General features: G+C 50.8%; 1 protein-coding gene across 2 annotated transcripts; it reads left to right on the top strand.

Annotated features, from left to right (window-relative positions):
• The first annotated feature begins 711 nt into the window (after positions 1–711).
• Ptgs1 (prostaglandin-endoperoxide synthase 1) lies at positions 712–20830 on the top strand. 2 transcript variants are annotated; one of them, XM_042055468.1, is made up of 11 exons: positions 712–799; positions 894–986; positions 7574–7690; positions 8028–8168; positions 8344–8487; positions 9913–10094; positions 10180–10263; positions 12545–12791; positions 14565–14851; positions 18657–18804; positions 19581–20830. In XM_042055468.1, the coding sequence occupies exons 1-11, from the start codon at positions 793–795 to the stop codon at positions 19934–19936; spliced, it is 1806 nt and encodes a 601-aa protein (XP_041911402.1). In that variant the 5' UTR covers positions 712–792; the 3' UTR covers positions 19937–20830. The 2 variants fall into 2 exon arrangements, with proteins under 2 accessions (XP_041911402.1, XP_041911403.1); XM_042055469.1 differs by lacking the exon at positions 8344–8487.
• Positions 20831–23716: the final 2886 nt, after the last annotated feature.

Genomic DNA, 23716 nt, shown 5'->3' on the forward strand with positions numbered 1-23716 from the left:
AGGACCTGGACATCGCTCCTATTTCTCTTTCTTCTAGGCTCAGTTTCTCCAGCTGTGAAAGAGTCAAAAGCTGAGATCCGCTAAGGCTGGCTGACAGCCACCCAGCTGGGGGATGACGCTAGGCCAGCCCTGGAGTCTTGTCTTCTGACCACAGAGCAACCATTGCATATGAGATCTGTGTAGTGTCTAGGGTGGTCTTATATGCCCACGGATAAGTACACGGAGGACCAGCAAGGATGAGTGTATACCTCGTCTAAGGTGACCCAGATGGCAGATTGTGTAATCAGAATCTAAGCTTCATCTCTGGCAGGCAGAATCCAGGCAGGGAGGGAGGCGGTCTTGCTGGCTCCGTGCAGGACCCAGTGTGCAGCCAGGGCTGGGGGTGCTGGGCTTCTCACTTCCTTTCTCCTTGTCATCTGCAAATGGGTTCAAATCCACCTCTTCCAGCATTTCTTCTGCCCCTAAGCCCTGTCCTCTGTAATGTCTATCCTCAGCGATTCTCAGTTTCCTATATACCAATGGAAGCATTTCTAACACTTTCAAAAGGTTGTGCACCTCAAGGATCTTGAGTGACAGTCTTATGGGTGACTACGCAGTAATTAATAAAACTTTGTCTTGGCCAAGTCCCGAGCAGAAGTCAGCGAGCGGGCCTGTGTCGAGGTGACAACTGGAGGGAGGAGTGGGGGTGGAGCCATGGGGATGGGTGGGAGGGGACCCGCTAGTGCTGGGGCAGTGCTGGAGTTGCACTCGGGAGCCAGCCGTCCGCTTTAACATCCATCAACTCCCAGAGCCATGAGCCGTGAGTCCGACCCCGGTGCCCCCACGCACCCGGGAATCCGGTGGCCTGCAGGCGGAGCCTTGAATGCCAGGCTCAACTTGTGTCTCCTCTGCAGGAAGGAGTCTCTCGCTCCAGTTCCCGCTGTTGCTGCTCCTGCTGCTGCTGCCACCCCCGGTCCTCCTCGCAGATCCTGGGGTGCTCTCACCGGGTAGGCAACCCCCTCTCCAATGCCCATGTTGATCCCGAGTCCTGTGCTGTTGACTTGGTCCATCTCTCTCTTCTCCCTTCCAGAAGGCCCCACTTCCCCTTTCTGCTCGAGTTGTTGGGAGTGCGGTGTTTAGTTTGTGAGATGGGGCTCCCTGGAGACCTCCAGGGGTGTAGACGAGGCTAGTTCCTACCTAGGGTTTCTCTGGCACCTAGCCAACTGAGATCGGAGCCTGCAGGGGAGTAGGGACGGTTCTTTAACTTCACCTGTTCTGGACTCTGACTTTCCAATCAGCCTCCAAACCCCTTCTCCCACAAAAGCAGGCAGTTTCCTGTGGGGGCTCTTTCTGGGGAGGAAGCTGGCTGGCGCCAAGGGAAAGGCAGACTGGACAATGAATTTCCATTTTTCAGCCTCTAACTTGGAGAACTAATCCTGATGCTCAACCTCCCCCCACTGGTAGAGAGAGGGGCTGGGGTGGGATGCCAGCTATCCTGGGAATAGGGAGGTAGACACACACTGATGAGGAAACTGAGGCTCAGTAGGTGTGAACTCAGAACTAGCCTAACCCAGAACTTTCCAGTACCTGCAATGGCCTGGAGACCCTTCTGGTTTCCTCGTGGACAGGACCAAAGATCAGGTCCCCTGAAGTTCAGTCCTTGATTCCTCCTGCAGGCCAGTACCAGGTTTCAGGAAAGAAAAAAAAAAATTCACCCTTCCACCTCAGCCCTTCTCCCCTCCCCCTCTCCTACCTTTTCTTCCTCTCTCTCCTTAGTTTGGATGCAGGGAGAGGAGGAAGTGGGAGTTCCGACTTTCTGCTGGATGCTGTTGGGACTTGGGGCTCTGAGGAGGGAAGAGCAGAATCTGAATGGTTGGGGGGTCGGGGCAGGCTTTCCGGGGGCGAGGGTTTGTTTGTGCGAGGCTGGAGACAGCCACCTCCCCACAAGCCTGGGTTTCGGGAGGGCACGTTTCTGACCCCACACTGCAGCTTACCAAGTTCAACTCTGGTGGATTTTTCTTTGGTGCTCACAGAGGCCTGCAGGGCAGATGTGTTAGATCTATTTCACAGAACAGAACTCTGAGAGGCCGAGGAAGTGGGGTGACTTGTTGGGGACGCAGTGAGCTGGCTATGCTGGTCCTCGGCCTGTACTATCAATGTCAGGATGAGTCCAGCTTTCATCTGACCTCATCTGGGCCCCTGAGTACCTGGTGCCGGCTCACCTGTCTTTCTTGCTTATATTCCTGGGGAGGAGGGTTTGGAGTTTAGCTTGGAGGGCAAAGGTCTGCTGGGAAATCCACAGGGCTCAACATCCAGTCCCTGGGTTTGGTTCTCTTTAGTCACGGAGTAGGCATGACCTGGTGACCCGAGCTGCACAGAGCACCTGAGCCGTGATCTGAGCCATAGCATCTCTTCTGCGTATGCTCATAGTGCATGTGCTGTAGTGGAATTTTTGCATTCCAAGGGCTTCTTCTGTGCCAGCCTTTGGCTGGGACCCTGGCGACGCAGAACCCAGTGAAACTCACAGTCTGATGTGGAGAGATGTAGGTGTACAGAGCCCAGTGGAGCTCACAGTCTGATGGAGGAGACAGATGCCAAGGGATTGTTACATAAGGAGGCGAGCGAGGGCAATGGCTAAGGATGAGAGAAGCAAAGGACGTCAAGGAGGGAAGATCTGTGCACATGGGAGGAATAGGGGGGTTTCCTGAAAGAGGTGGCATTTATTTCAATGAGACTTTGAAGGAAAGGAGGTGGTGGGAGGGAGAGACTGCTTTCTGCTGGCGTTCTGTGAGTTTCTGACAGAAAGCAGTAGGGAGTGGTACAGCAGGCAGGCGTTGGACAGGAGAGCTTGTGAATACAGGGTCCCTGGGGATGTGACACTAAGGAACAATTCTGGGGTGAGCCTGGAGGCACAGACCCCTGCAAGGGTTAAGGATAGGACAAGACAGGTGTGTGCCTGTCTGATCCCAAGTCTGCTGTAAATAGAGGCTCAAACTTCTTGGGCACCTGCTTGGAGTGCAAGGCTGTAGACAGTTTGTGGGAAGGAGGTCTTTGCCATGGATTGGGGAAAGATAGTGCCCTGTTTGGAGCTCAAGACTGTGCTGGGGACCCACAGTCTTCAAATGCTTCCCTTCTAGAGCATGTACATATGTATGTGTGTGTGCATATATGTGTGCATTAGTGTGTACATGTATATGTGCATGTATGTGTGCACACAGGTGTGTGTGTGTGTGTGTGTGTCTAATGTAGCCCTGGATGTCCTGGAACTCACTGTCTAAACCAGGCTGGACTTAAACTCACAGAGATCCACCTGTTTCTGCCTCCTGAGTGCTGGGATTAAAGGCGTGTGCTTTAGGGAGGTGGTGGCACACACCTTTAATCCCAGCACTCAGAAGGCAGGTGCAGGTGGATCTCTGTGAGTTCGAGGCCAGCTTGGTATACAGAGCAAGTTCCAGGACAGGCTCCAAGCCTACAGAGAAACCCTGTCTCGAAAAACAAACAAATAAACAACAACAACAACAAAAATCCCAAAACAAACAAATAAAAAAGTCACCAACATTTTGCTGGGTGTTGGTGGCACATGCCTTTAATACCAGCACTCGGGAGGCAGATGCAGGTTGACCTCTGTGAGTTCAAGGCCAGCCTGGTCTACAAAGTGAGTTCCAGGACAACCATGACTGTTACACAGAGAAAACCTGTCTTGAAAAAAATAGAAAAAGAAAGAAAAAAGGCCTGCACTATAATGCCAGGACCATTTAGGTGCCCCATGCCCACCTAAGGAGAGGGTATGACCTGGTGAGTAGAGCTGTGTGCCAGGCTGAGGAGCTTGAGGCCAGCTAACACCTGCTTGTGGAGTGAGACTTTAGTACATGCCAAAGCCTCCCTCTGTTTTCCTTGGCTGCTCTTGTCTCCAGTCCTAGCTGGTCTGGGGACCCCAAGAAGCCTTTCTTTCTTGCTGCAAGCTGCTACTTGGGCCTGCCTCAGAGGCACAGGGCCTGGATCTCTGCCTACAGGCATGGGAGACCCAGGCCTGCCTACTCAGGCTTGCTTTCCTCTTGGCTGCCAGCTCCTCCACCCCCAGCTTCTATAAATATTATTCTTAGAGGCTTAGGGCACACAGCCTTTTCTATCTGATGCTGCCTCTACATCCGGGAGGGCTTGTTGTTCCCAGCCATACCTGTCCCTTGCCCTGTTTGTCTTTAAGTCCAGAGCCCCAGCTTTTGGGCTGGAGGATATCTTACTCAAATCCATGGATGGGTTTTAGAGCCGGGAGATCCTGGTCATGGTTATCTGTGGGGACGTGGGTTGACTGCTTTGGCCTTCAGGTCTCTGTGTCTTGCAGGCACAGTGTCAAGCACTGAGTGACAGTTGGAGAGTTCTGTGTTGAGGGCAGGAGAATGAGGGGGAATAATCTAGAGGAACAGCTTGGCTTCCTCTAGAGTACGGGGGCGGGCAGGGAGTCAGGGACGCATCCTCTGAGATACCCACTCTACCTTATGAGACAGGTGAGAAGACAAGGCCCTACAGCCAGGAACAGCACCAGTTTTGAGTTTATCTTTCCTGCGTTCTTCTTTGGTGGCCGACTTGTGCTTGAGTGTGGGTCACTTGAAGTAAATCAGAGTGGGTGCCTGCCCCTCTCAATTCTCTTCCCTGATGGGTGGTCTCAGTAGAGTGGTCCCCTGTGCTAGGCAGAGGACTGGCTTGTCATGGAATCCTGCAGGTATATGAAGTCATATTGAAAGGACAACCATCCTGTCGAATGACTGGTGGTCTGCTTATAGCAGGAGGCAGAGACCCCAGGCTTCCATATTCACTTGGGACTTGCAAAGGTCACTTTGAAGAAGCAGCAAAATCCATGGCCCATGGATCAGTGTGACTCTGCTGTGTCTCTCCCCAAAATCAAGTCCCAGACATCCCCAGGAGGAGCTGGGCAGGGAAAGGGAAGGAGATGAACATTTTGGTTCTGCTGCCTGGAGGCGATGGGGCTTGAGTGTTAGTGTAAGCCTCTTGCCTTCTCTGATCCTGGATTTCCTCATTGCGCAATAGGAGGCTCGCCCATCTTCCTTCCTACTGGGTGCTGGAAGACAAACACACCCTGGGGGTGTGAGGTCATGGACTTGGTCAGTGACAGCCCCAGTTTCTCCCAGTATGGCTGCCACAGTTGCCATGGCAAAGTGGCACCCGGTCTCCTTTCTGCACACTCTGTTGTCCCTGCTCAAGAGGACTTTTCCTGCCTTGGGGAACTTGGTGTTTATGGAAAGAGAGTGGGGAGGAGTGAGGGAAAACGGCCACAGTCTGGTTGGGAGGGAGGGACCTCGTTTGGCTTGGGGCAGGACATGGTGCTGCAGGAGTCTCTGGTTAGTTGGAGCAAACCCTGCTGCAGCAGGAGGAAAAGTGTCTCTGCCCAGCAGGGAACAGCGAGGCTCATCAGGCCGTTTTATTAGTTCCACAAACATTTGGTAAGCTCTGGTCTCTAGTGGTTCTCCAGCGCCAAACCCAGGCTGTGAGCCCAACCCAGTAGGGAGGTAGATGTCTGGGAAGGTGTGCCCCTCCCTCAGGGTAGAGAAGAGACAGCAGGACTTAAGAGTGGGGACTTGGTGAAGCTTGGGCAGGAGGCAGAGCAGGCTTCTTTGGGGAGCACTGGGAGATGTGAGAATTATAGCCTAGGTAAGGGTGGTGGCAGGAGGGAGGTTGCTCAGCCCCTTTGAGCCCCAGGACCTCTTGAGACTCCTGCAGAGGTGGAAGTAGAAAACTGAAGCCAAGAGAAGGCCTGGACCTGTCCCTGTTTCTTCTGAGTGGTGAGACATCCTAGCTATGGGAGAGTATGCCAGAGCCCCTCTTGGCTCATGGCACGTGAGTTGCACTTGAGCAAAGGATGATCGGAAAAGCCCCAGCCCTGTCAGGCTGGAGGTGGATCCAGGCCCCTTTGGTTTTTCTGGGGGCTGTGACTAGCTTGGGGACATCCAGGGATGTGGAGAGCTGCGGTCCTCTCAGGTCTGCAGTACCTGAGTCTTGCTTACCAGGTCTGCCGATGGCAGCTTGGTAAGGCCTTTTTGTTTCTTCCTCTTCCCCTTGGCCTCTCTCTTCCAAACTCCTGCCAGAGATCACAAGAATGTCACTGTGGGGTTTTTCAAAGTCACCGGGGCTTAAGCAAAACTATTTGCATGGCCTGTACTAGTTTTGCTGGTATGTGTGTGGTGATGGGGGCATCTGGAGGTTCCTGCTGGCGGGAGAGTACTGCACCATGGAAGCTGTGAGCTGTGGACACAGGCTGGAGGGCTAGGCCCTGCTCGAGTGAGGTCCTCTGATGTAGACCTCTTTGATGACTGTCTTGTTCATGCCAGGCTGCTCTGACTTTTTTCCACCCTCTTAACCCCCTAATCATCAGTCACACGTGGTGTCAAGGTTTCTCATGCAATCTATTCCCAGAAAGAGAAGTATCTGCAGAAGGGATCTTGGCATTTCTGTGAAAACCAAAGGGAGGTGCCTCCTGCTGGGTCTGCCTGACTTTGCTCTATGTCTTTGGCCAAGTAGCTCTCCCTGAGCCTCAGTTTCCCTGGCTGATTCATATGTGAAGGAGGGACTGGACCTGGATGAATGAGCCACTGTCTAACTTGACTGCTGAGGCATCACTGAGACCACAGAGCTATGGAAGGGGATGGCAGTCAGAAGGACGGGGTTGGACATAGGGAGGGGCTTCACTGTTAGGGGTTCATGAGGTGGGAGTAAGGAGGAAGGAGGGTGGATGCAGAGCTCACACACCATCTCAAGAGACTTCTTTCCAGCCAGGCTTCTTGTGTTCCCTCTGCTCTTGTCCTCCCCAAGATCTTAGAACACAGACCCCGCCTTCACTTAAGTCATCTGAGGCTTTCAAGGCAGCTCAGATCTTGGGGTCCCCCTCCCTGCCACTTGTATTTTATCCTTGGTTCTGAAAAACCTCTTTCCTGGAATTGATTGCTGAACCTGGGGAGGCCGGGTGGAGAGGAAGTGAAGGGATGGACAGTTGGCCTGATGTGACCATTTCCTGGTGGCCTTTTCTGGTCTCAGTTTCCCTACCTGCACAGTGGGTGTTATGAATGGGCTGTTCCCTCCCTTCTGCAGAAGTGGAAGGGCAGTGGCAGATCCTCTTTTCCTAGTATCTAGATGCTCACACAGATTCGTGGGGGGGGGGGAGGCTCATCTGGGAGGAACCCTCCCACACTCTTGTCTCCTTTTTGAAGCCCCCACACATACCCTTGTCACTTGGCTCTGATGGGGCAGGAAGTGAGCTCTCAGAAGCTCACAGCATGTTGTCTTATCAGCTGCTTCCTAACTTCCCAGGCTTGGTATCAACTGCTTGGGCCTGCACTCTTCCCCTGACCCCCTGGCAACAGGGAGGGAGGGAGCCTTTCCCCTGGGCCCTGAGCATGGGCTAGGCTGTAGGTTCAGGGCAGGGGGTGGGGGTTTATGTCTTTGGTGCTGGAGTGGGGTTGGTCAGAGAGAGTCCAGATGCCATTTGGGGCAGAGTTGCCTCTCTGCCCTTTCTCCACACTCAGGGATTTGGTGGGGTCAGGGGCTACTTGAGGGTACCCTAATACTTGTTTCTCATCCACAGTCAATCCCTGTTGTTACTATCCGTGTCAGAACCAGGGTGTCTGTGTCCGCTTCGGCCTCGACCACTACCAGTGTGACTGTACTCAGACGGGCTACTCAGGCCCCAACTGCACCATCCGTGAGCTAGGCCTCAGGCCCCTTTCTCTTGCTCCTCTGGATCTTCCTTTCTACCCTACACCTGCCTTACTTTCTGGCCATGGCTTCCTTTGCCTGTTTGGCTTTGACCCTGCTCAAACATGGCTTCCATGGGGCTCTTTTCTTGGTTCATCCACTCTGTGGTAGTTCTTCTCCACGCTCCCTGTCCCCTGTCCTCATTTTTGGTCCTGGCTCTTTCGTGTGTCATCCCTCTTAAGGATGCTGCCTATAAATTCCTGTTTGGTCCCTATCCTCTCACCATGGGTAGCTCTGGTCTTATCAGAAAGGATGGACTCAGTGACCCTCCACTGTCCCTGCAGCTGAGCTCTGGACCTGGCTGCGAAATTTCTTGCGGCCCAGCCCCTCATTCACCCACTTCCTGCTGACACATGGGCGCTGGTTCTGGGAGTTTGTGAATGCCTCCTTCATCAGAGAAACACTCATGCGACTGATACTCACAGGTGGGTATGGGGCTGGCTCCCTCTAATCTGGGGAACAAGGAATCACCCCAGTTCTTGGGATTCTTGGCATCTGATAAAAACAGTGTGTGGAGAAACTCCCAAGGCCCTGCATGGGAGGAGGCAGGGAAGTGGAGTGGGAGGGGACAGCCTTGTCACCATTGTTTTCGATCTGCAGTACGGTCCAACCTTATCCCCAGCCCTCCGACATACAACTTAGCACATGACTATATCAGTTGGGAGTCCTTCTCCAATGTGAGCTACTACACTCGAGTTCTGCCCTCCGTACCCAAAGACTGCCCCACACCCATGGGGACCAAAGGTAAGGGGCAGCGGTCAGGAGCTGAGCTTAGTTCTCCTCTTCAGCCCAAAGCAGGCAGAAGAGTCGTTGCTGATTTCATAGATGGGTGGAGCAAGGCAAGACAGGTGACATGTTTAGGACCAAGGAAGGGGGCAGAGAAGGCAGCTAAGGTTCTTGTCTAGGGTGACAAGGAAAGTCAGAGGTAGATTCTCCCATGTGAGCCTCCCCCCCTCCACGAATCTGTGTGAGCATCTAGATACTAGGAAAAGAGGATCTGCCACTGCCCTTCCACTTCTGCAGAAGGGAGGGAACAGCCCATTCATAACACCCACTGTGCAGGTAGGGAAACTGAGACCAGAAAAGGCCACCAGGAAATGGTCACATCAGGCCAACTGTCCATCCCTTCACTTCCTCTCCACCCGGCCTCCCCAGGTTCAGCAATCAATTCCAGGAAAGAGGTTTTTCAGAACCAAGGATAAAATACAAGTGGCAGGGAGGGGGACCCCAAGATCTGAGCTGCCTTGAAAGCCTCAGATGACTTAAGTGAAGGCGGGGTCTGTGTTCTAAGATCTTGGGGAGGACAAGAGCAGAGGGAACACAAGAAGCCTGGCTGGAAAGAAGTCTCTTGAGATGGTGTGTGAGCTCTGCATCCACCCTCCTTCCTCCTTACTCCCACCTCATGAACCCCTAACAGTGAAGCCCCTCCCTATGTCCAACCCCGTCCTTCTGACTGCCATCCCCTTCCATAGCTCTGTGGTCTCAGTGATGCCTCAGCAGTCAAGTTAGACAGTGGCTCATTCATCCAGGTCCAGTCCCTCCTTCACATATGAATCAGCCAGGGAAACTGAGGCTCAGGGAGAGCTACTTGGCCAAAGACATAGAGCAAAGTCAGGCAGACCCAGCAGGAGGCACCTCCCTTTGGTTTTCACAGAAATGCCAAGATCCCTTCTGCAGATACTTCTCTTTCTGGGAATAGATTGCATGAGAAACCTTGACACCACGTGTGACTGATGATTAGGGGGTTGGGGGCTTGAACTCAGGTGGTTAGGCTTCTGTGACAGGCATTTTTATCTGCTGAGCCATCTGCCTGGACCCCTTTTTGATTTCAGGATACAGTCTCCCTGCATACCCCATGCAGGCCTTTAATCAGAGATGCTTTTGCCTTAGCCTCCCCAGTGCTGACGTCCACCACCATACCTGGCTCTTGGTAGGGAATTTTAAAACAAATTCCAAATGTCAGCCATATCCTTGGCAAATACTTCAAGATCTTTCAGTAGAGCAGGTTACAGGCTACCTGAGGGGAGAGAGGACAGGTCCTAGGGAGGATGCTCTGGCCTTCCTGCTTGGGATAGTTTGCCTGGGGACTTCTGGGAGCTCAGTGGTCCCCAGGGCAGGCAGACAAGCAGGACCTAGGCATCTACTGTTCTTTTCCACCTCCCTAACCAGGGAAGAAGCAGTTGCCCGATGTTCAGCTCCTGGCCCAACGACTGCTGCTGAGAAGGAAGTTCATTCCAGCCCCCCAGGGAACCAATATCTTGTTTGCCTTTTTTGCACAACACTTCACCCACCAGTTCTTCAAGACCTCTGGGAAGATGGGTCCTGGCTTTACCAAGGCCTTGGGCCATGGGGTGAGTAGGCAGGCAGGATCTCAATGACACTTGCAGGCTATGACCAGAATCCAGGTGATCTGAGTGAACCTTTCTCTGTCCTCAGATAGACCTTGGCCACATTTATGGAGATAATTTGGAACGACAGCATCACCTGCGTCTCTTCAAGGATGGGAAACTCAAGTACCAGGTAGCGTTGACTTGGGGATGGTACAGTGGGAAGAGCTTCCCTCATTTTCTCTTACAAAGATGGCTGGGTTGGGGAATGGGACAGAGATCACAAAGGCTGGGAGAAGCTAACAGGACAAAAAGCAAATAAAGAACAGGCACGGCCTCCCATGGCCTCCCAATGACCTCCCATAGCCTCCCACAATTCCCATGGCCTTCCTTGCCCCCAATGGCTTCCCATATCCCCCTGTGGCCTCCCAGAGACTCTCATGGCTTCCCATGGCTCCCAATGGCTTCCCATATCCCCCTATGGCTTCCCACGGCTCCTATGGCCTCCCATGCTCCCAATGACTCCCCATGGCCTCCCTTGGCCTCCCATGACCTTCCATAGTCTCCCAGATATGCTTTCATTCATTTTGCTGCCTCACTTTGTGGAATGGGCACCATGATGGGACTTGTGCAGGTGATGAGCAGCATCCGTCTTAGCTGTAGGCCCAGTCATCAAGAGCCATAGTCTATCAGGAGTCATGTACATCAGTGTCAGGGTATGGGGGGCCCACAGTCCATTAGGGGTCACACACATGAATGTCAGGGTATGGGAGACCACAGTCCATCGGGGTCACACACATGAATGTCAGGGTATGGGAGACCACAGTCCATCGGGGTCACACACATGAATGCCGGGGTATGGGGGGCCCACAGTCCATCGGGGTCACACACATGAATGTCAGGGTATGGGAGACCACAGTCCATCAAGGGTCACACACATGAATGCCGGGGTATGGGGGGCCCACAGTCCATTAGGGGTCACACACATGAATGCCGGGGTATGGGGGGCCCATAGTCCATCGGGGTCACACACATGAATGTCAGGGTATGGGAGACCACAGTCCATCAGGGGTCACACACATGAATGCCGGGGTATCGGCTGTAGTCAAGATTGCTTGGGTAACCAGAGCTGTCAAACAGTAGTGTGAACCTCATATGTAATTCAAATTTCCTAGTGGCCACATTAAAAGTGAAAAACAGATAAGGTGGATTTTAATACTATACTTTACTTGGGCTGGTAAGATGACTCAGCTGGTAAAGGCATTTGACACCAAACCTGACAGCCAGTGTTTGATCCCTGTGACCCATGTGGAGAAAGGAGAGAACCTGTTCCTACAAGTTGTCCTCTGACCTAAACAGGTTCACTTCAGCACCAGTGTGCTCTTGCCTCGTACACACATAAATAAATAAATGTAATAAAATTTAAAAAGGTTTTCATTGGAGATAGCTGATCTCTCTCTAGGTTTCACAAAAATTATAATTCAATAAGTAGATTCACGTACCCAATAGCTGAAACATCCACTTTAAAATTTAAAATTACGGGACTGCAGAAGTGGCTCAGCAGTTAAAAGCTTGCCACTCTGCCACAGGATCTGGGCATGCTTCCTAGGACCCACAAGAGGCTCAGGACAGATCGATGCCCTCTTCTGGACTCTGTGGGCATGCCCACACATGAGGCATACAAACATACATACAAAAATAAATCTTAAAAAAGAAAAATTTAAAAGAAAAGTCAAGTAAAATCTAAATGAAACAAAATAGTCAGCTTTGGAGTGTCAGGGGCCATGGGTGGCTAGTGGCGACTACATTGGATTTATGGAAATCTGAACAAATGGAAGAAAATGCACTGGGGCGTCTTCATAGCTGAGAATAGTACTTGGCATATAGCTTGGCAGTGTATATATTTCATGAATAAATGAAGAAGCGACCACCTACCTAGTTACTATTGTATAACTGCCACCAACCAGCTGCTACCGTTGGAGGGCCTTGAGGAGAAGTTGGAGTCGCAGCTGCAGAACCGCAGAAGCCAAGACTGGGCCAGGGTTAGCTCTCCCCAGGGTTTAGCTGTGAGAAGCTTGGAGGCAGGAGGATCCAGGTGTGCGAAGGAATGACTGGGTTAAAGGGAGGGAGCAGGTGTCTGTAGTATGTAGGTTTCTGACCTCTGCTGAGAGCGGAGGGTGGCTGGCAGAGTTGCAAGCTCACATAACTAGCCAGTGATGCTAGAGTTGAAGATTTTGTTGTTGTTGTTTTGTGTTGTAAGTGGGTGCGCAGACGGCTGTGTACCTAGAAGGATGTCTAAGAGCAAGAGTTGGCCTAGGGCAGGTACTTAGGGAGAACCAGGCAGGCGGGTCAGGGTTGAGGAAGTAAAGCTGGAACACAGGTCCCCGGATGTGGAGAGGGATCTTGGAGGAGGGCTGGAGTCAGCTGCGGCTGCTCTGCCCGGCCCTAGGTTGCCAGGCGGCCCCATCCCGTAGGTGCAGGACGGAGAGGTGTACCCACCGTCGGTGGAACAGACGTCCGTGTTGATGCGCTACCCACCGGGTGTCCCGCCCGAGAAGCAGATGGCTGTGGGCCAGGAGGTGTTTGGGTTGCTCCCAGGGCTGATGGTCATGTCCACGATCTGGCTGCGTGAGCACAACCGTGTGTGCGACCTGCTGAAGGAGGAGCACCCCACCTGGGATGACGAGCAGCTCTTCCAGACCACGCGCCTCATTCTTATAGGTGAGCATGCCCGAGGAGCGGGGACTTTAGGACTCTAGAATTACTGAACTGGGGAATTCACAGCCTGAGCCCCAAACCAGGTTTGGCCACCTATACTCAGTAACCCAAATAAAAGTAAAACAAATTAACAGTGAAAAGCAGAAAAAGACATTTAGTCATTGTGGTCACATTGGCGAGAGGGACGGTTGCTGGTGTCTGAGACCTCAGTTGGGGCCTCCAGGCTGCAGCTTCAGATCCTGAATGTGTTGCTGGAAGGATTTGCTATGACACTTAGTCAGAATGTTCTGGGCATATTTGATTGGTTACCTCGAGTCCCAGTTTTTTTCCCCCCTGTGCTGTACCCAGCTCCCTGCCTGGGCTACTACCCAGTTTGGCACTAAGATTCTCAGCACACCAGGATCAAACTCCAGTTTACCCCACTCTCAGGAACTTCCCAACTTCCCCTCTCTCAGTCTATCTGCTTTTGTGGTGTTTGGGAGATGCTCGGTGACTCAGGGACAAGATATTTTTGTGTCTACTACAGGGGTGGGTCCATAACCTAAAATGTCAGATGGCTTCCTGCCTGGGAGCTTGGACCCTGACACCTCTGTCCTGACTGTCCTCTGTGTGAGTCACCCATCTCTGGGCATTACTGGGCATGGCTGGTCCCAATTACAGCGGCGAATTCACTGGCTTCAGGAAGAGTCGGGCACTGGGGATGAGAGAGTACTCTGAGGTGGACCAGAGTACTGAGCTTTCTTCTGAAGTCTGTACCAGAGAGGCCAGGTCTCTGCTTAGAGGTTGCCCAGCACCTCGGCTGGTGAAGAAACTGTAATCAAAGTCAGGACTGGGGCTAACCTGTGTTGACATGGCTGAGGTTGCCTGTCCCATACCAGCAGCATAAACTTTGCCTGTTGTCTACTCTTCCCATGGCCTGACACATGGTCACATGGGAATCACGTGGGAATAGAGTCCACAGTTTGCAGGTAAGAAGGGCAAGCCAAGCTCAGATGCTTACATATGAAGAAGCTGGAGACATGTGAAGCCATGACTATTAACCCCAAATCCTGCGGCTCCAGGTCAGTTTACTAAAAAGCCAGCTCATGTGCTGGCCTGGTCCAGATACCAGTTTCCTTTAACTGTCTGCTGGCCGAGTAACCTGTTGTCCGGGTGTGTCCAGCTTACTTCTTTCTTGGCTGTTTCTCTTGTGTATAGCTGGCTCCCAAGGGGTCAAAGGAAGTCTCTGTCCATGAGATTGTAATGCACATAATGACACATGAGAACTATAATATGTTTAATCGAATGCCCAAGGCTGTGCTCCCAGCAGTGCGGCTTTCTTTGCAGTAGCTGTCAGGTGGTGTCTCTGAAGCCTGTGCCCTCACTAAGGGTTTGCATGAAATGACATTCCTCACTGACACAACACTGTATTTTTTTTAAACATAGGTCATTCAGACACCAACTTTGCAACTCCTTTTCGCCAGCGTTCTCCACCTCTTTCCATCTCCCTCTAGCCCCTGGATTTCTTCCTTCCTGGGCCCAGGGCTTCCTTCTGGAGCAGCAATGCCCCTGTCTGGGTAGCTCAGTCAAATCTGAGATAGTGTTTTCATATCCCGTGAGAAGGACGAAAGCAGAAGTGACCAGGGGAATGAATGAGCGTCAGCAACAGCGGGGGTGCGGGTGCCGGTGCGGGTGCGGGTGCGGGGCGGTGCGGGGTAAAAACAAGCTCTTCCCATGAGCTGCCGGTTTCCCACACATGAAGCTCTGCTGACCCCGTTCCCCTTCTTCCTCTCGCAGGGGAAACCATCAAAATCATCATTGAGGAGTATGTGCAACACTTGAGCGGCTACTTCCTGCAGCTCAAGTTTGATCCGGAGCTGCTGTTCCGAGCCCAGTTCCAGTACCAAAACCGCATCGCCGTGGAGTTCAACCATCTCTATCACTGGCACCCACTCATGCCCGACTCCTTCAAAGTGGGCTCGCAAGAGTACAGCTACGAGCAGTTTCTCTTTAATACCTCCATGCTGGTGGATTATGGTATCGAGGCACTGGTGGATGCTTTCTCCCGCCAGAGGGCTGGCCGGGTAAGCTTCAGAGAAACAGAGGGTGGGCTCTGGGAGCCCCAGACTTGATCCAAAGCCCAGTTTTCTCATCTGTGGGATGAGCATAGTGTTACTTACTTTTCTTTTTTTTCTTCGAGACAGGGTTTCCTCTGCATAACCACCCTGACTATTCTGGAACTCACTCTGTAGACCAGGCTGGCCTCGAACTCACAGAGATCCACCTGCCTCTTCCTCCTGAGTACTGGGATTAAGGGTGTACACCACCACCACCTGGCTCATAGTATCACTTCTACAGGTGGTTGTAAATATCTCTTTAGGAATTCTCTCATTCAGGTGACAGTACCAGGGTTTATTAGTCACTTTCATGTTATTATGTCTCAAAATAACCCTTCTTCCCTTGAAGGGAAAGAAAAAACTTTTTTGCAGAAAAAAACTCAAGGGAAGAAGGGTTATTTTGGCAGTGTCACAGCGAGGAAGCCATGGCACAGTGACCCTGTCTGTGGTAGCAGAAGCTCAAGGCAGAGGCTGTTCACAGCAGACCAGGGAATAATGATGGAACCAGGCGCTGAGCTGTAGTCTTTAAAGTCTGGCTTCTAGTTACCCGTTTTCTTCAGCTTGGCCACACCATCTAAAGGCTCTACAGGGTTCCCAATAGTGCCACCATTTGGGGAGCAAGTGTTTAAAATATAAACTTATGGGATATGTTTCAGGTTCAGACCACAGCACAGACACTACTCCAGATGCGTGGGATGTGGTAATGAACAAGATTGACATGGTTCTTGGACCCTGTCCCTTTGGCATGTATACCATAAAAGGAAGACAGTCCAATGACAGCTAACATCATTCGAGCTAGCACCATGATAGGTGCCTGCTGATGTCCTCAGAATGATAAGATATTGAGGACCATATTTCAGAAAACCATTATACTCTGTCAACTCTGTAACCCAGAGTTGGGTGTTAGGGCGATGGCAAAGTAGAGATGGTAAAGACGGTCAGGGATTTCCCCTGGAGAGGGGTGGTGATGGTGACAGGGATGCTTGTGTTCCAGATGGAGAGGACAGCATGCGCAAAGCCTTGAGGGTCAGAGGGCTTGGAATCTGAGGGACATGAGAGCCCTATTAAGATCTGGTAATATACATGACTATGCCTGTATGAAATGCCTTTTGAGTTCTGTATTTCCTATCAGCTGAGTTGTGTCTTACCCCAAATTAATATACTATAATCCTAACCCTCAAGACCTCAGAATAACATTTGGAGATACTGTCTTTAAAGAGACATTTAAGATGAACTATGAAATTGGGGTGGGCACCAATCCAATGTGACTGGGATCCTGGTAAGATAAGGAGATTAAGACAGACTCGTCCAGAAGGAGAGCCATGTGCAGACACAGGGAGGCAGTGGCTATCTATAAACCAAAGAGGCTGGCTTCAGAAGGGACCAAGCGTCAGACTCACTAGACTTCACATGGAGACTAAGCTTCAGTTAATTGAGACACCACTGTCATGGCCCTGGCAGACGAATGCATTCTCTTGGGATTCTTAGTCAGCCCCTCTGAAATCACTCCTTCCCTACAGCTGGAAGCTCCCCTTTCTCCACCTTGTCTTGAGTCTTGCTTCTCTGTCTTCACTGTCTCCTAACCCACAGGAAGCTGTGACACTTAGTGGGTTTACATTTCCTCCTGGTAATTTGACTACAGTTAGCATTTGCTGCCCCCTGAGTACCCTCTGCTCTCTGTGGGGACACGGGTGTGAGACGGGACAGAAGCCTTTGTGTGGGGCTAAGTGACTGCTAAGTGTGTGGAAGGTCTGGGTTTTGAAACTGGGAGAAGATAGCAGCTGTTGACTCTTAGGGTTTTAAAAAGGAGCAGAGGCAGGACAAAGCAGGCCTTTCTCCAATGAACATCATGATGGCCACTGTGTGATGTTGCCATGTGACCAGCATTGTGACAACCCTTTATTTTACTACAACATATCAGGCGGATGCTTTCACACTCCCCATATTTGCATATGAGGAAACACAAGCATAGTCTGTCCTTGTGTTTGCATGCCAGGGTTTCCCAACAAAATGCTTCAAAGTGGATGGCTTAAGATAATAGAGACATGTCCTTCACTGTTGAGTGGCAATGTGGCCACTCTCTGAGGGCTCTAGAGAGGAATCTGTTCTTAGCCTTTCTCGCTAGACTCCCACAGTCCTTGGTTAGTTCTTGACTTGTGGAAGAAGTGTCACTTAACTGTATGCCTCCTCTTGTCACATGGTGTCCTCTCTATGTCTCTGGGCTGGACACAGAGGCGCACATTCCAGCACTCTGGAGGTGGAAGGAGGAACACCAGGTCATTTCAGCACTGGGCTAGTTCTAGGTCAGTGTGGGTTACATGAGACCCTGCTTCAAAACTTGAAAACAAACAAAAAAGGCATCACTTCTTGGATTAGGATCTTCCCTAATCAAGCATGACTTTATTTCGTCTATACCAGTGAAGACTATATAGTTCTATTCATAGGGAATGCATCTAAGACTTCTTCCCAAATGGATGTCTGAAATGGTAGAGTACTGAACCACATACATGCTTTTTTTCCTACACATATGAGCTGTGGTGGTAAAGTTTAACCTAGAAATTAGGTACAATAAGAGACATAGTAATAATAGAAACATTGAATATATACATAATAATTTTCTGTAATAAAAGTATATAGTGTGATTTTTCTCTCTCAGTACTCGCCCCTCAGGATAATGTGAGCTGATATTATGTCTGTGTGAGGACATGGGGTGAGATGAATGACACAGGTATATGATGCTTAGTTTACTGTGTAGGGCTTACCTGTGCATAGCACTTCGATATCATGACAGTTGACCTGATAACTGACAGAGGCCAGATGATTGACAAGCCAGGGGTCTTGTGCAGTACAGACATGCTGAACGAAGGCATGATTCACATTCTGGGCAGGATCGAGAGACTCCTCATTAGATTTCATCACGCTACTCAGAATAGCATGCGACTTAAAACTTAGGAATTGTTTATTTCTGGAATTTTCCATTAAATATTATCAGATTGTAGTTGCCTGTGGGTGATGGAAAGTGTGTAAAGCCAAGCTACCAGCAAGGTGAGACTATTACATTTTCAGCTAAGGTCACATTTGTGGGTGCTGCAGGTTAGATAGTGCATCTTTGGGTGGGGGCACAGTCCCAGCCACACAGCTTGGCATGGGCAGAGCTGGGGTTGGAACCACTCTGTTAGCTATTCCAAGTTTGCTTTGCTCTGAGTTGTTTGATTTCAATTCAACTGTTTTTCTTTCCGGCTCAATTATACTTGTTCAATCAAAACAGATCTCAGAAATAGAGCTTCCTTTAAACTGGTGCCCTGTAACTATTATGACTTTTTGTGGGGTCGTGTGTGTGTGTGTGTGTGTGTGTGTGTGTGTGTGTGTCAGAAGTTAGCTGTGAGTGTCACTCCTCAGGAACTGTTCACTTGACTTTTCAGACAGGATCTCTTACTTGGCCTGGAGCTTGCCAAGTGTGCTAAGCAGGCCGGCCCACAAGTCCTGGGGATCCAGAGTCCTTCTTTTTCACCTAGATTTTTTTTCTCTTTCAACAAAAGCGACACTACCTCTTGGTGTGACTCCAAAGAGCTCCCCTCACTAGAGAGTGGAGTGCTGCACACTTCAGTGTTGGGGAAGCAGGCAGAGATAGAGCCAAACCACAGTGTCATGACCACTGGGCTGCACCCCACTCTGTCCTGGTTCAGAAAGACCTGGAGTTCTCCTTTTGGGACCTTACACAGGACGGTCTGGCCTGGTTCTTAGACTGACAGCTGTGCTAATCTCTTGGCAGATTGGTGGGGGTAGGAACTTTAACCACCACGTTCTTCATGTGGCCGTGGATGTCATCAAGGAGTCCCGAGAGATGCGCCTACAGCCCTTCAATGAATACCGGAAGAGGTTTGGTATGAAGCCCTACACCTCCTTCCAGGAGCTCACAGGTAGGCAGCAGCTGCTATTTCCTGAGCACAGTCTCTATCCTTGAGACATGCCAAGGAAGATCACAGGGACAGAGACTGGGACAGTGCAGATGGCCAGCACTATGACTGGACTTTGTGAGGGAAGGCAGAGATGTGGCAGCACCCTATGTGGGGAGACGATGACCTTCCTGGTGGTTTGAGGGATAAATAGGAACTTTCCAGGTTGGAAATAGAGAGAGAAGAACTTCAGGTATGGCAAGGGGGGGAACAAAGACACAGAGGCAAAGAAGGTAGGTCTCCTCTGGGAGGACAGCCATAAATGTGACCTGAGCAAAGGGCTTGTCTTGGGAGATGCCATGTGGTGAAGGGAGGTTGGCACTGAACTAGGATCTTGGGTGCTGAAGGCGTGGGTTTGTCCTGTCTAGAGGGGTTGGGCAGAGGTAAGGCCTTGAAATATTCCTCAAGGGGATCAATACAGGTGTTTTCTCCATGTTGTGATGGCCCAAGAATTAAGTCCAGAGAATGGAATGAGTTTGAGGTCACGAACTGTTTGGGGACCGATTTAGGCCTCTAGACCCTTTGTCACCACATAGTCCAAGTCAAAGTGCCTATCTGCTCTTTCTTTCCTAATTATTCACTGATGCTAGCAGGGCTAAATTTTAGGGCATTTCCCCAGGGGATGAAATTGTTCTCCTGGGGTCGGTGTTGTCCCTAGAGAAAAACTGAATCTAGAAGGTTCCATCCCCAGGTTGAGCTTAACAAAACTGTGACTCTGACGGTAAGTTCTTGCTCTGCAGGAGAGAAGGAGATGGCCGCTGAGCTGGAGGAGCTGTATGGTGACATTGATGCCTTGGAGTTCTACCCGGGGTTGCTTCTGGAAAAGTGCCAGCCCAACTCCATCTTTGGGGAGAGCATGATAGAAATTGGGGCTCCCTTTTCCCTCAAGGGTCTCCTAGGGAATCCCATTTGTTCTCCAGAGTATTGGAAGCCCAGCACATTCGGTGGTGATGTGGGCTTCAACCTTGTCAACACAGCCTCACTGAAGAAACTGATCTGCCTCAATACCAAGACCTGCCCCTATGTTTCCTTCAGTGTGCCAGAGTCACCCGGAGACAATGGGCCTGCTGTGGAGAGACCGTCCTCCGAGCTGTGAGGGGCATGGAGGCAACATTCTGGAAGGAAGAGCTTTGTGTTTGTCCTTCTAGGATGCTGAGGTGAGGTAGATGGACTTCAGAGTTTGTTTCCTGGCTTGTCACAGCACTGAGAGAGCTGACAATTAGAAATTTGGATCTCACCCTTGTCTAGAATATTATGATTTTGCCATTCTGGGATGCTGAATTCTTTGTTAACCCTTAAAAACTATAGGAGTAGTTTTTAACTGGCTTCCCAGAACTTGGCTCCTTGTTGACAACCCAGAAGGTTAGATTTCTTGTTCATTTGGAATACAGACTTAAAACTTTATATTATAGGTATATAATAGGGCATGGTGTGGTCTCATACACCTTAATCCCAGCACTTGAGAGGCAGAGGCAGTTGAATCTCTGTGAGTTTGAGGTCAGTCTGGTTTACATAGTGAGTTCTAGGTTAGCCACGGTTACACAGTGAGGCTCTGTCTTCAAACAAACAAACAAACAAACAAGCAAATAAACAACTATAGGATGTAGAGCTCCTAACAAAGTCCCTAGACTCTGGAGCCCCTCCAGAATGTTGACTATCTGATTGGTAACTCAGAAGGTCATGTTCCTGGTCAATGATCCACAACATGGGCCAGACCAGTCCAGATCTGAATGTCTAGAATGTGGAACTGGTTAATTTTCCTGTTCAGTGGAATAGACACAGAACAAAAGTCCCCAGTGTCCAACAAGGACTGCCTTGCCCACTTCTGTTCCTATGCTGAAGGGCAAGTAAGATGTTCTTAGGAGCCACACTTAGACCCTTTCCAGAGGTGTGGAGGGGACAGGTGGGAATCCACCATAGCTCTGTCCCCATCCAGGTCTTTACTTGTGGCAGCTGTTGTTTATGAAACTAATAAAATTATCTTTCCAAAGTTGCCTGTTATGTATCTCTTCAAATCACATCTGCAAGAAAACCCTGATGAGGCTTTCCCCCTACCCTCAGGCCATGTGTGCCCGAGACACGGCCCTACCCACAGGCCAGCTGTGCCTGAGACACGGCCCTACCCACAGGCCAGCTGTGCCTGAGATGTGGCCTTACCCACAGGCCAGCTGTGCCTGAGATGCGGCCCTATCCACAGGCCAGGTGTGCCTGAGACGCGGCCCTACCCACAGGCCAGGTGTGCATGAGACACGGCCCTACTCACAGGCCAGCTGTGCATGAGATGCTCCCCTACCCACAGGCCAGCTGTGCCTGAGATGCTCCCCTACCCACAGGCCAGCTGTGCCTGAGACGCGGCCCCCTACCCACAGGCCAGCTGTGCCTGAGACGTGGCCCTACCCACTGGCCAGGTGTGCCTGAGATGCAGCCCTACCCACAGGCCAGGTGTGCCTGAGATGCAGCCCTACCCTCAGGCCAGCTGTGCCTGAGATGCGCCCTTACCCACAGGCCAGGTGTGCCTGAGACGCAGTCCTACCCACAGGCCAGGTGTGCCTGAGACGTAGCCCTACCCACAGGCCAGGTGTGCCTGAGATGCAGCCCTACCCACAGGCCAGCTGTGCATGAGACGTGGCCCTACCCACAGGCCAGGTGTGCCTGAGATGCAGCCCTACCCACAGGCCAGCTGTGCATGAGACGTGGCCCTACCCACAGGCCAGGTGTGCCTGAGATGCAGCCCTACCCACAGGCCAGCTGTGCATGAGATGTGGCCCGACCCACAGGCCAGGTGTGCCTGAGGCGTGGCATGAGACTTTCCAAGGGTGACCCTGGAGTCTGTCCTAGCATGCCTGCCTTTTTCTTTATGTGTCATCTCTATGTTTGGGCCAAAATCAGCATTTGTCAGTCTGTTCACCTGGAATATTAACTCCTAAGCCCTGAAGATGTAGCACGTAGTTCCCATTAGCTGACTAAAATGGCATCCTCTTATGGAAGAGACAGGCAAGACCATGGACATCTGGGAAGAAAAGCACACTACTCTGTGCCAACTTTTCACACCTGATTCTCATTTGTCACTGGGACAGTGCAGAATGGGTGGTATAACCTCAGAACTGTAGAATGGCTAAGTGACATGCCCATCCCATAGGACCCAGAACCAGGCTTGGAAGCCAGTTTGTCTCCCTCCTGTTTGGCTCTGTGCCAGCTCTGGCTTCTGGTCAACATGAGAGGCTCGGGTTTGGTGGGAAGGTGGCTTCCACTTTACGTGCTGTGCTGGCTGCTTGCTCATGGCCAGTGCTGACTGTGCACGGGGAACTTTGATGGGGCCATGACTGTGAGGGGCCAGTTCTAAGGAGGCTTCTGTCCTTCAGAGCTCATATTTCAACGAAGAGGGAACAGACAACAGGTACCACAGTGGAGATCTGGCTGTTGGCACCTTTTCTCTCTAGTCTTATCCTGGTTCTCTTTACCTTACCGCATAGATTCTATGGTAGTGAGGGTCAGGAAAAGCCTTTGCGCTCCACTCTTTGGACCTAGCATACTTCCAGAACTGTGGCCATGGAAAGAGAGGACTAGGGTTTGGCTGGAAGTCTTCAGGGCTGGGTCCTATCCTTCAGAAAGCCTGTTCCTAGTTGTCTAGTTAGGGGCCACTCTCAGCATTTCTTCCTGGCCCTGCTGCACACCAAGAATTTAATCACTGCCACCCCACTTCCCAACTCTTTCCAACATACGGATCCTTTGGGTGACCAGCGAGCACTTGTGTCTTGTTCTTGCTTACCAAGTGTCTGTTTTCCCTTTCAATACCTGATTATTTGCCCATGTCTGGTCCTTTCTAATGTCAGTCTTTAAAAAAGTTAATTAAAATGTAATTACTTCATTTCCCCCTCCCTTTCTTCCTTCCAACTCCTCCAGTGTCACATATGCTCACTCCCCTCAAATTCATGCCTCTTTAGCTATTATTGTTACATATGTATTATTGTTACATAACATATGGATATATAGATAAAACCTGCTAAGTCAATTTAGTGTTTTACACACATACACGCGCGCGTGTACACACACACACACACACACACATACACACACACACACTTTTAGGGGTGACCATTTGCTATTGGATAGTCATTTATAGGGCTCATTCTTGAGGAAGACTGATTCTCTCTCTCAGCAGTCATTATTTGCCTGTATTTCTTTATTTAGGCCCTGTGAGATTTCTTCCATCTGCATTGGCATGCCATTTCTGTCTCTTTCTTATTAACAACCCCCCGCCATCATAATGTAGCCCTGGATGGACTGGAACTAGCTATGTAGATTAGACTTGCCTTGAACTCATAGATCTGCTTCTGCCTCCCGAGTGTGCTACATGCATGCTTTAATACCAGTTTTAACAATTATATCAGGAGCGTATTCTGGCCAAAGGCAGGGATATGATCCATGCCAGGCAGCCAGACACCCTGACCTTTACTGTTGGCCCCAGGAGTGTGTTCCATTGAGATTGAGATGGTGACTGACTCATCCCTGAAGCTAAAGCTAAGTTCCCAGAAGATCATTGGCTCCTGCTTTGAAGAACCAGGGCAGTTGCATTTCCTAATCTCAAAACTTCAGCTTTTAAACTGAGTGTGGTGGTGGCGCCTGCCTTTAATCCCAGCACTGGGGGTGGGGAGCAGAGGCAGGCGGGTCTCAGAGTTCTAGGCTAGCCTGGTCTACAGGGAGTTCCAGGACAGCAAGGTCTATGTAGAGAGATCGCATCTCAAAAACTGCTTCAGCTTTTCCCTCTGCAGTGTGGCTTGTTTCAGCAGCATTTATCTTTTATTTGTATCAATGTTGATGTCTGTTGCTTACAACCAAACTGTGACGGGTGTGAGGTGTAGGAGAGCCAGCATGG

Source organism: Arvicola amphibius, chromosome 7, assembly GCF_903992535.2.
Source record: "Arvicola amphibius chromosome 7, mArvAmp1.2, whole genome shotgun sequence".
Lineage (NCBI taxonomy): Eukaryota > Metazoa > Chordata > Mammalia > Rodentia > Cricetidae > Arvicola > Arvicola amphibius.